Source organism: Rutilus rutilus, assembly GCF_951802725.1.
Source record: "Rutilus rutilus genome assembly, chromosome: 6".
Classification (NCBI taxonomy): domain Eukaryota; kingdom Metazoa; phylum Chordata; class Actinopteri; order Cypriniformes; family Leuciscidae; genus Rutilus; species Rutilus rutilus.
In genome coordinates this window covers 29,691,322-29,704,134 of record NC_140214.1, presented here as the reverse complement: position 1 = coordinate 29,704,134, position 12,813 = coordinate 29,691,322, and the positions used below count along the sequence as shown (strand labels likewise).

Sequence of the window (12,813 nt, the reverse complement as noted above, 5' to 3'; positions counted from 1 at the left end):
ATTTAAGGTAATTACTGATTAGCTTATTTAAAGAGATAGTTCTCACCCTTATGTGGTCATAAACCTGTTTTACTTAATTTCTTGAGCATAAAATAAGATATTTTGAAAATGTCTCATTTTATCCTTAATAGAAGCCAAAATCTGTTGGTTTGGTTACCAACATTTTTCAAAATATCTTCTTCTGTGTTCCACAATGCAAGTGGTGACCAAATGTAAATTTTTTGGAGAAATATCCATTTAACATATTACATGCACAGATATCTTTAATTTGGTATTTTGTATCAGCATATGCTTGTGTTGTTGACAGCTTATTACTTTATTTTGCTTCCATTTTCAAGGTAGCAATCCTCCCATTCATTCATCCATCCATCCATCGACAACGAAAATCATTACAATTATTAAAAAAGACCAAGTGGCAAGTATTTTTAAAAACCCACATGTTTTAAATGTTTTATTGCTCTGTTAACAAAGCATTGCAAAAAAAAAAACATTTTAGATTTCTTAACCCATGACTGAAGAACAATACTGTGTTAAAGTCATCTCAGTCAGTGCTTTGTAAACTTTCCTTTATTTTGATCTTATCTGTATAACTCAGTGCTCTGTATTTAGCCTCTCAATTGTATCAGTGCTTGATCCAGGAATGTGGAAGTATCCGGATCGTGGCTTTGCTGTCACGGGTCATGAGGCGTGTAACCTGATCTAGGGTCAGTCCAGCAATGATTTCTCCATTGACTTCTAGAATCTCATCTCCTACACCCAGAAGTCCAGTGTAGATGTTCTCTGTGGCACTGTCTCCGACCCGTTCCACATATATACCTATAAAACCAGCATAACAGATTTTGGTTAAAGACCTTTAAATGCTTTGAATACTTTCACACACAGGGTTTGGGTTTTGGGTGTCATGGAGGCGAATGTGGGGGAACTAACCTGAGTCTGGTCTTCCTTTACCCCTAGAGATGACAAAGCCAAAGGGTCTATTGTTGGCAGGTCTGATAAGCTCTATCAGTATAGTCCCATCAGGAAAGGCCTGCACCAGCCGCCCTAGTGGACCTCGAGAATCCTGTAGTGCCTCCTCTATGCTCTCTTCCTTTTGAAGCTGCCTGCAACTCAGAAATCAACAGCCCAATCAGAAATTTGGCATTGCCAATATGGGTTTACAGCAAAATCAGAGTTTACATATCTGAGGTATAAAGTATGCATTCAACGTAACCATGAAATCTAAATTTACCATTGTTTTACAGAATATTGCAGAGCTTATTATAAATAATTGATCCATGCACATCATTATTTTTTATACAATTTTTTTTAATTCATATGCCTTCGTAATCTTTAATCGAAGAATGTTAACCCCCCTTCGCTATCGAAGCGACGTCTGTTACCCTTCTGATGTATGTCTTGGTGTAATGTGGGGCTAAATATCCTCCGCGACTGACTGCAAACTGGCATTTAAATCTGCCTTCAAACCTCCTACGACCCAATCAATTCCCGATGGAAGAAATCAAGTACCACCATACATTTTTCTCATTTTACATTCCCTCATTCACTCGGATATATACATCACAATAGGGAAGAAAAGACTATCGCAACTTCCATTTAATGCTGACTTTAATACTAAAAATGCATAGAGACTTTATCACATTTAATATTACACACCTTGGTGCCAAACTCAACGGCAGTAGAAGCTCTCCTAATATAGTGGAACGTTCAAACTTCCTCTTCGGGGACTGTAGACTCTGGACAGAAGATGCTTTACGTAACTGAGCCAAAGGAGACTCCTGGTGGCAGAGAGAAACACTGAAGCTTTAAAACACTGTCTTTCTAATTAATAAACATGTAAATAGCAACAACTGACATTTTGATAAACTTGGATTTTGCTGACATGTTCAAACCTCTGACATTACATGGGAATTATACATGGGTATCCAAAAATGCACATTCTGTCATCATTTACTCACCCTCATGTTGATCCAAACCCGTAAGACTTGAACACAAATGAAGATATTTTTGGTAAAATCTGAGAGATTTCTGTCCCTCCATAGACAGCTACGCAATTTCCACTTTGACGCTTCAAAAAGTTCATAAAGAGATCGTAAAACTAATTTATATGAATTGAACGGTTTAGTCCAAATTTTGAAGAGACTCAATCACTTCATATGATGAACAGATTTAATTTAGGCTTTTATTCACATATAAACATTGATCAACACACACATCAGATTTAATAAACATAAGCTCAAGTTAATTCGCTTGACGTGCGAGAACCAATGAGGTTCATTCTCGTGTTACGCAGCATGTTTGAGCTTTAATAAGAACCAATGAGGTTCATTCTCATGTTATGCACTATGTTTGAGCTTCAGTAAGAACCAATGAGGTTCATTCTCGTGTAACGCAGCATGTTTGAGCTTCAACAAGAACCAATGAGGTTCATTCTCGTGTAACGCAGCAGGTTTGAGCTTTAATAAGAACCAATGAGGTTCATTCTCATGTTACGCACTACGTTTGAGCTTCAGCAAGAACCAATGAGGTTCATTCTCGTGTTACGCAGCACGTTTGAGCTTCTGCAAGAACCAATGAGGTTCATTCTCGTGTTACGCAGCACATTTGAGCTTCTGCAAGAACCAATGAGGTTCATTCTCATGTTACGCAGCACGTTTGAGCTTCAGCAAGAACCAATGAGGTTCATTCTCATGTTACGCACTACGTTTGAGCTTCAGCAAGAACCAATGAGGTTCATTCTCGTGTTACGCAGCACATTTGAGCTTCTGCAAGAACCAATGAGGTTCATTCTCATGTTACGCACTACGTTTGAGCTTCAGCAAGAACCAATGAGGTTCATTCTCGTGTTACGCAGCACATTTGAGCTTCTGCAAGAACCAATGAGGTTCATAATCTTGCATCAAGCAGGTTTGGTTGAGCTTCTGTTTATGGTCACTGATCAATGTTTATATCTGAATAATATAAAATATCTCTATTCATATAGATTTTTGTTTTACAATCTCTTTATGAACTTTTTGAATCGCCAAAGTGGAAATTCTCCAATGTCAATGCAGACAGAAATCTCTCAGATTTCATCAAAAAAGATGTGTGTTCAGAGGATGAACAAAAGTCTTGGGTTTGGATTGACATGAGGGTGATGAATAATTAATGACAGACTTTTTATTTTTGTGTGAACTAACCATGTAAGTACTTTTATTACAATTTTTTAAATATGTTTTACAATTTAAAATAACTTTTCTACTTTTATATATTTTAAAATACATTTTATTTCTGCAATGGCAAAGCTGGATTTTAAGCATTCTCAAAATTACTGTAATACAATCAGCTCAGCATACATCAAATACTTGCATGGTGCATATATACACTCTAAAAACTGCTGGGTTGTGTTAACCCAATTTTGGGTCAAATATGGTCTCACCCAACGTTGGGTTAAAAAATGCAATTTAAAAATGGACAAATTGCATTGGTTACATTAAAAATGTAAACCAACGGCTGGGTTTGTCCATTTTTAAATTGAATTTTTAACCCAACGTTGGGTGAGACCATATTTGACCCAAAATTGGGTTAACACAACCCAGCAGTTTTTAGAGTGTATATATATATATATATAATAGCCTATTATGTTATTGTTTTTCACATAATGAGTATTGAGGGAGGAGGGGTTATAGGTTAGGTATTAGGTGACCCAGGTAGGCTTGCTAATATTATAGTATAGACCCGACAAACGACAAATCAACATGTTCAGTCTATAAAAACAAGCAGCAACCAATGCCAACAAAACCCAGTGAACATGTCTGTTGCCCATGGCCAGCGTCTGTCAGTGTCAAATAGCCTTTAGTAACCAATTTGCCTCAATTAAATTCAGCAAACATGCATCTTATGTCAACTTGCCTCCATAAATAGAATACATTTGCTTCTAGTTTGTTCTGTTCGGTCCACCAGACTGATCAAAGTGTGTTGTTACATCATTCTGCAGATGTATTAAGGTCAGCAAACCACATGATATGTTTTTCAATTTCATTAAACAAAGCCAGAGATACAGTCCAAATGATCTCTCTATTGTAGGTGAATGAACTCTTTAACAAAGAAGAGAACTCACTGTGTGGAGAGACTGGAGAGAGGGGGTCCTCTTCAGAGGGACCAGGCCTCTGTGTGTAGGGCTAGGGGAGGCAGAACTGTAGCGGGCATTGGGAGAACACAGGTGCTCCATGCTGTTGGACCGGCTGCCCTTTACCAGCTTACCCATACTGTTCAGTCCCATGGCTGAGAAAAAGCGACGGAGGGATAACTTAGGCCTCCCTTCTCGCTCCCCTGTTCTCCTACACAAAGAAGTTGTGGAAGAATTTCACGAGTGCTGTAAATGACTAAGTACAAATTTATCTTGTGAAGTAATGCATTTATCAATTAGGCTTAGTTCACACTTGTTGACAGGTTTGGTTCCATTAAAACGAACTCTGGTGCGTTTGCTCTATTTCGGTTCACTTGAATAAGTGTGAACACTGCCATCCGGTCCCTGGTGCGCACCAAACAAACGGACTGAGACCTCTGAAAAGATGGGTTTACTTTCAAACAAACTCTGGTTCGACTGAAATATGAACCCAACATGGACCATAGACATCTAAACGAACCAAAAACCGGACATGATGACACAAGATGCAACCCTAAAAAGTCATAGGAGCTATGGTTGCCCATTACAGTTAAGTACAGGCATCTGAACAACATTTCCTTGCAGCAGATATTAGTTTGTGAGTATGACAGAGTAATTCCTGCCACTGTTTTGACGCTACACATTTTATAAGCTCTTCACAAGTTCTCAGAAGGTAAAAATACACAGTTAAAAATGTTAGTGTGAAATTACAGTATATTCCATGTTAATAATTGCATTACTTTCACAGTAATTCCACAGTAGGAATTCTCTTCTATCTAACTGCACTCTTGGAAATTTCTTGTAAAATCTACAATATCATACAGTATTTCTACATTGCATATGCACTATGAAGGTACCCAGCATGCAGTGCAGCATGAATAGATTATGTGGTAGAGTTTCTTGATTCTTTTTTGTTCACTTTTAGCAGTTTGTGTTGTTTGTTTATTTTGTAATGTTCAGAATTTATCTTTTTTATTATTATTATTTGTTGAGTGTCACCATTGTTGTGTTTTGTATGTCGAGTATTGATGTCTGTGCATATGGTGATAGAAGAAAAAATAAATTGTGTTGCAAGATGGTTACACCTTTCAAAGATAAAACTTAGCAGCTGCTTTACTATTGTGAAATATCCATCTACAAACTATTATGAATTTGAAATAAGATATTATGCTGAAATAACGCTAATAATCGTATAGTTTGACTAACTTAAAATCAGCCAATTAGCTTATTTTATAGTCTACCTTGTCATTGTTTTAACAAATGTTTACATTTGTCACACTTCTGACTTGGCTAGATCAGAAATTTAAATATAAATATACAAGGTCCAAGAGTCCAAGCAAATGGAACACTAATCACCATTATGGCGACTTCAAAACAATTACTGTACTAAACAATATAATTTCTTACAGTGGCATGGTTAAAGAGACCTTAAAAATGTGAGTTCACAGTAAAACAAGAGCAGTTAATAACTGTGATGTCAGCATCATTTTGCTGTTGATTAACAGTAATTCAGAAGAAAATGACCCAGTATGCATTAATTTCACTGTAAATTTCTGACTACAGTAATTTATTGTAAATCAATACTCTTTAATTTTTTTTTTACAGTGTACCATCAATCCAACAAGAACACAGCATTGTTCTGGATGTTTGTTTTTGCCTGTGTGTGTCACAACTAGACAGCTGATTGTGAGCCATTCATTTGCCGCTCTGATGGCATTCACTGTGCACGATTATACTGCATGCTCATTCTAGCTCATAAGGTAAATCATAACCACTGTCATCCCATAAATATGTTTCGTTGAACTGATGTCACCATTGGCTAAAACACATGTGCCAGTTATTTTATTTTACTTTATTTTCCTGAACAAGCACAGACCTGAGTCCAAATTATGTGATTCAAGTTCCGAACCGAACTCAGACCACCTCCTACTCCCACTCCCACTCCCACATGACAGCTTTCACATCAAGTTTTCATTAAACTGTTCCCTGTTTCTAACTAAACTGCAAGTGTGAAAAACCCCTTAGTTAGAGAAAAAAAAGTATTTGTTTAACTTCACTGTTTAATTCATGTCTGCTAGGGTTGCTGGCTGCGACAAATGCTAATGTATCTACAGAGTGAGCAACACAATGCAATACTACTGCCAATACTTTTAATGTTTCACCTCACATCAGGGGAATGAACCGACTTTTGCAGTGTAGACAGTGGATACTTCATTGATTATAATGGAAGTGATTTAGTAAGGCTGCATTGCGGGTGTGATCACACCACATATTGGGCTACCAGTTATATTCAACTCATCCATTTATAAGGTAACCTTAAGGAAACTCCTTCAGGTGAGTTTGACCTCTTTATGAACCTTTGTGCACTTGATGCTTTGTGTACTATGATGCAAATGTAAACATATTAAATCTGCAATTATCTATGGCACATAGATAATATTACACATTGTCAGGTAAGGGATCTCTTATGATGTAGCTTACCTAGACACAGCTAAACTGTCATCCCAATGTATTTCAGCTTTTCGGTGTTCTGCTCTCAGAAGTTCTGCCCTCAGGTCTTCTGCCTTGGACATTCCCATAGCTCTCAAAGCTGGACGGCAATCTGAGGAAACAGGAGCTGTGCAAGTGCTTCTGGGATCCATACAGACACCCTCACTTACCAAATGATCTGATGCACAACAAATGAATGAGCAAACCATGTTGGAGTTGGAATCAGTAAATCAGTTCTGAATCAGGTTATTTGTAAATCTGTTGTTCATTTAGAGGCAGTGTCTCACTAGCTGTTTTCCAGACAATTTTCAATTGTATGCTTAATTTACATGGTTGATAGAACACAGAAAGAAAAGCATCAAGGTTTTCAGCTTAAAACTGTTAGGTCTGCCATCCTGGCCTAGTTGAGTTGGCTAGTGGGAATCCACATTTCATCATTTGAGATCTTGTTTCAAGTAAACTTACCAGTGACTGGATCGCCTGCAGAGTCCCATATTGTCAAAGCCTGGAGGTCTGTTGTCAGCATAGATGAGGAATACCTGAGAGAGGATGGTCTGTTGCAAGACGTCGGTCCTGAGGTGACAGGAAGAACCTGAGGGGAGGCACTGAGAGTGACACTGAGGTGCTCATCAGGTTGTATGTTTTCATGATGAGAGCCTCCATCCAGCTGGTGGTCAAGGTGAATTAAACGGTACTGAACTGAGGGCATTAGCTTGACCACCCGTTGCCCTGTTGGACGGCTTTTAGAACCTGACTTTAGAGCCGATTTGATGGGGAGGTGAGGAGGAGAGTCCCTGACATTGCTGGAGAGATCCTTATTCTCATGGTCAGGTGAGGTTTCTGTAGTGCCTTGTGCAGACATCTTCCGAACTTTAGAGCGAGTAGTTTGATCCTCTAGACTTGACCTGGTTTTGGAGTTCCTTCTCTGAGCCCATAGATCCTGACTTCGAGCATAAGGTCCATTACTGGTTTCACCTCTGCTTTCTCCTTTCCTGCTCCTTCTTCGAAGCTTCCCAAAAGCTGACGTGCTCTCACCTGCACCTCCTACACCTCCCCGCCCTACACTTTCTGCCAGGCTGACGCTTCCACTAAAAGTTATCCTTTCCATGAGGGTCGGGTGGATGGTTCGGCGACATGATTGGCTAGGGCTGACCCATCGAGGGACTTCCTTCTCCCGAGAATCTACAATACTGTGTGTTGGCTTGGAAGGACAAGCTGTGGTCTGTGCAGATCCCAAGATGCTTCCACAGGTTTCACATGTCCTGAGCATTTCGTCCTTTGGCACCATGGCAGCCAAACACTCTCCCTCTTTGGTTAGTATGGCCACAGGAATACCAACGTTTGCCCAGTTTATTGCCTTGCCCCTGCTTTCCTCCTGAATGTTGTACACCAGATCCCCCTTTAGCTGTTGGCTGGAATGAGATTTCTCAACCACCACTGGCCCGCGTTCACGCACCCTCTCCATGTATCGTCGCTCAGCCTCCTTTTCTGACTCGTCTTCGAAGCGTACTCTTGTGGGCGAATGGCCATACCGACGCGAGTGCACCCCACGGTCATGGTTCCTTCCACGGACGTCCAGTGACTGAAGAGGTGAAATCACTTCCTCTTGAGCGGTGACAAGAACAGCAGTGTGCAGGGTAGATGGCACACTGATTGGTAAGGGCTCCCTATAAAGCAGATACAAGAGCTTTTAGAGAACACCTGGAGATCTGCAATCCCTGTCTGTATCATTTGATTATCTCTATTACATCACTGCATAATGTTACATGATTATCATTCAAACCTGAATGGAAACAAACAGCATTCATTTGAAGTACATAAATGAAGGCCTTTAATCATTTTAATTTGTGTTCCAAGAAAACAGATTAATAAAAAATGCTTGACAAATATGTAATTATATAACACAAGAACACAACTCTGAATGAATTGCTTAAATTAATATGTCTGTGCATCACAGGATATGGGTAATGACTTTAGAAAGGATTGCATTGTTTTTTTTTTCACAGTGATAAATAAATATATGACTGTACAAATAGATTCCCACGATTCCCATGAAGGGAATTAAAAGTGTTGAGGTGACTTACAATTCTTCTCTTTGACCATGGCAGGTGGGGGTTTCACTCTTAGGGTTTTGAGAACGTGCTTTGAATCGAGCTCTTTCTAACAAACGCTTTGCTTGTTCATGACGTGGACTGAGAGTTACTTCAGCGGTGGAGATCAGAGGTCTGTCCAAAACAGAAAAAGAATTTGACACTCTCCTGAGTAAATGAAATAATTATTCAAAATGTTTGATATGTCTCAACAGTAATCCCAACCTACAAAAGTACAACTTGTAATTGCATGTATGTGTACAATATTGAACATTAAACTGTCAGTATTGATGATCTTTCACTATACTTTCCACAAACCAGAAATAAACATAGAATGCCAGAAGCGCAAATCTGTCTTATATAATCTCTATCATGGGCATGTTATGTGCATGCCTTAATCTTAAAAAAAGATGTCTGTCTTTCACATGGATTTGTGTTCTGGCAGAGGTCTACCCCAGATAAGCGCAAATGAACAACTGTATTCAATAATGTGTTTGATTGAGTGCAATGTCTCTTACCTATAGTTAAACACAGGCTCTTTTGTGATAATTGCTGAGTCCCAATAATCTGCTTTGTAGGGAGGTAAATCTGTAAAACAAACAAAAAATGATGTAAAATAATAAACTCAAGCATACAGATTTCAATTTTGGTCATCTGCCGCAAGACCGGACTCATTTACAACACAAGCCTGCTATGTGCAACACACTGAACCATTATTCTGTAGCCTTCTGATCCAGAGAGGTCAGCCTGCTGTTACACAACATTCCAGAAAACCAAGCCGGCAGATTTCAGCCTATCCCTACGTCGTACGGTATTAAAACACTATTATATCCACTGCTCCACTCTCTCCCAAACCCTTCCCCCACATCTGTAATCAGGTGACAGGCAGGCACATCTGTTCTGCGAGATCATACTAACCTCCCTTCTGTGAATTTTGGCTCAGTGACCCTCGAGTGTCTAATGCTGGTTAAATCACGGATACACTGAAAAACTGCACAAGGCAATTAATGGAACCCAAAATAAGAAAACGTCAGGATCCAAACAGCTTTGAACATTTTTCTAAATATCTTCTACGGTGTTCCACATAAGAAAGAAAGTTACGACACGAGGCCGACTAAATGATGACAGAACTATCCCTTTAAGCCAAGGTCTTACCTCTGTGTGGCTCCTTTGGTGGTTGATACTGTCCCTCTGGACGCATGGAAGTTGCAATCTCAATGGCCTCAACTTGATATTGGTTAAGGTATGTCTTGTTCATCTCGACTTTCTCTGCAACAGACATAGACCCTCCTCTGGCGCACACAGTCTCCCAACTGTCTGCCTTCCACAGCCCACCAACTGTATCTGCTGCTCCAATCTCCTTCTGGAGACACCTATGAAAAGCACTTTCCAAGCTGTCAGACCGTTGCAACTCCTTGTGAACAAGTGCACCCCCAGTTTTTAGTTTTGGCTTCCGTTTTGGACCCTCTTCAATTGTGGGAGGTACATCTTTTGCAGTTGCCAGTGTGGAGGAACTCTCTGAACTAAGAAGTAGCGTCTCTGGTCGTGCCACTCGCCAAAAGCCCTTGGGAGGAGCCCAGTGCCTGGGAGAAGACGTCATCGACTTTGATGCAGTGTCACCTTGAGGTTCACCAGCACCACCCACTGCAATGTTCTCCAGGCTAGACCCTTCACAAAGCCCACGGGACAACTCTGGCACACCTTGAGATGGGCTGCCTTTCCCACTTTTGCTGCAAGTCTCCTTTTCTCCTTGCATCCCAGAGTTGGGTTCCAGCACTTCTTGCACAGTGCTTGACTTATTGCTCTGCTCAGTGTATTCTGTTTGACAAGGAGAAAGAACTTCATCGTCTTGGGGTTTCTTCACTGACCCTTCTGTGGAATCCTCTGGTAATAGATCACCACTCTCCGCTACCTTTAACCTTCTCTGGGACACTGCTTTGACTTTAGATTGCAGGGCAGAAACTGCTGAACCTATTGCTTTGGATTTCAATAGATCAGTGGAGGGTCCACTTTGAGGGTCATCTGGTAGCTCTGCACCTTGTTCTGCCACACTCCTTAGTGGATGTGTCCCAGAGAGATCTTCTGTCTCCTCCTCCATTCTGCAATTAAGGGATACTTTAAGGAGAAAATGCCAACAAGATAAAGCAAATGGAGTTGCTGTTCAGGGATTCCATGTTAGTAGATTAAATGTGACCCTGGACCACAAAACCAGTCACATGGGCCATAATCTAAAAGCTGAATAAATAAGCTTTCCATTGATATATGGTTTGATTGGACAATATTTGGCCGAGATACAACTATTTAAAAATCTGGAATCTGAGGGTGCAAAAAAATCGAAACATTGAGAAAATCGCCTTTAAAGTTCTACGTTCATTTTTGTGCTACATTCACTCACAAAAATAAATGTTTTATATATTTACGGTAGGACATTTACAAAATATCTTCATGGAACATGATATTTACTTAATATCCTAATAATTTTTGGCATAAAAGAAAAATCGATAATTTTGACCCATACAATGAATTGTTGGCTATTGCCACAAATATACCCGTGCGACTTGTGACTGGTTTTGTGATCGAGGGTCACAAATATTTTTTGAATCCCTCTTTCGCGCAACATACTATGTAAGAGTTAGCATAACACCAATACTTTCATAGTGTTAGATTCCCCACACCAAGCTATCTGAAATTAGTGCAAGTTCGTGACACTCTCTTGAAGATAATGACAAATATCACAATGGATGCATAGTGAATTCATTGGTACAAACTTATCACTCCTTATTAGATAAGTGATCTGTTTTTGGAACATGGACAGATCTCCGGTATGTATGTATTAGTACCTAAAATGAAGTTATAAGAAGTAAGATATTGCTATATTTCTGCATAGACAATCATGGCAAACCATGATACAGATAAAAATACAAATAAGATTTATGAAACATTGTTTATTTGTAATACAAACTGTGATGGAGGATAATAAAAACAATATATTTATTATTATTTTATATAGGTCATTGCATTATTACATGGCATTGCATACTATTATATACTGTATAACATCTTACCTTAATCCTTTCACTGATGGTCCATTTGAGTCTGTTACAGTTCATGCAGAATCATCCCTGCCTCTCTTTTAATACTTGAATGACCGAAAACAAGAACAAATGTCACCCGCTGAAATGAGGAATTACTCCCATGATGCTCCTCTTCGTTCAGCTGTCACCAGCACCTATCACTGCGCATCCCCTGCTGGTAGATTCCATCTCTAACCTATGAGCGCTCGCTCAATATTCATGATTGGTCTGTTAATCCCCGCAGAAATCAGACGGATTAGACAAAAATGGAAAATAAATGCGTACTATAATTCCTTTGATGTCAACCGTAGCATTTCATTGCATAAGTTGGTGCAATTCACAGAAGCAGTATTTAAGAAGTCGCACTCAATATGTAAAGGTCAAGGGTGACAGGACAAGTATTTTGAGAGATGCTGCTGATTGCAGTTGTGCAAAAAGATAATCTACCTGAGAACTTTGAACATTTCCCAGTGTTGAAAACACTGAACTACATATGCCATATGAAATCATGAGTTAGCCATATTACGTAAGCTGATTTTCCAAAAAAGTGTAGCTGCAAAAAAGTATTTCTCAAATATCTTTGCAGGAATGTGGACTACACACTGGAAATTTTCCACAGAGAGAGAGAGAGAGAGAGAGAGAGAGAGGATGCTAATGTGAATGTGAACATGAATGATGACATCTGAGAGAAGGGAAATAATCACAGTGTGACAACTGTATTACGTCTGAACTCTGTCTATGTGAAAAAGTGTGGAAACCATCATTATTAAAAATAATAATAAATAAATAAGCAACAGATTCATATGGAAGTACATTTCTGTCACATAAGGGGATCAAAAAGTAAAAATTATGATATTAAAAAGAAAAAAGAAAGACATTTTTGGGTCAATTTCAACATTATATTTATATCTCATGGAGTTTATGTCATTAATTATGATTTTTAAAAGTCATAGTTAAGATACAAAAAGTCATAATTCTGATTTGGTTTGTTATTGCAACCTTTCATGTTGTAAGT

The 12,813-nt window shown here is 39.1% G+C and overlaps 1 protein-coding gene across 4 annotated transcripts; it reads right to left on the bottom strand.

Annotated features, from left to right (window-relative positions):
* Positions 1-247: 247 nt before the first annotated feature.
* Positions 248-12,019, bottom strand: LOC311292664 (uncharacterized protein). 4 transcript variants are annotated; one of them, XM_084412449.1, is made up of 10 exons: positions 11,790-11,948; positions 9,880-10,839; positions 9,243-9,312; positions 8,719-8,859; positions 7,100-8,301; positions 6,626-6,746; positions 4,097-4,316; positions 1,654-1,775; positions 928-1,100; positions 248-816 (listed from the first exon to the last, which is right to left on the bottom strand). In XM_084412449.1, the coding sequence occupies exons 2-10, from the start codon at positions 10,820-10,822 to the stop codon at positions 623-625; spliced, it is 3,186 nt and encodes a 1,061-aa protein (XP_084268575.1). In that variant the 5' UTR covers positions 10,823-10,839; positions 11,790-11,948; the 3' UTR covers positions 248-622. The 4 variants fall into 4 exon arrangements, with proteins under 4 accessions (XP_084268575.1, XP_084268574.1, XP_084268572.1 ...); XM_084412448.1 differs by having other exon boundaries at positions 428-816; positions 9,880-10,823; positions 11,790-12,019; XM_084412446.1 differs by having other exon boundaries at positions 428-816; positions 6,626-6,812; positions 11,790-11,991.
* Positions 12,020-12,813: the final 794 nt, after the last annotated feature.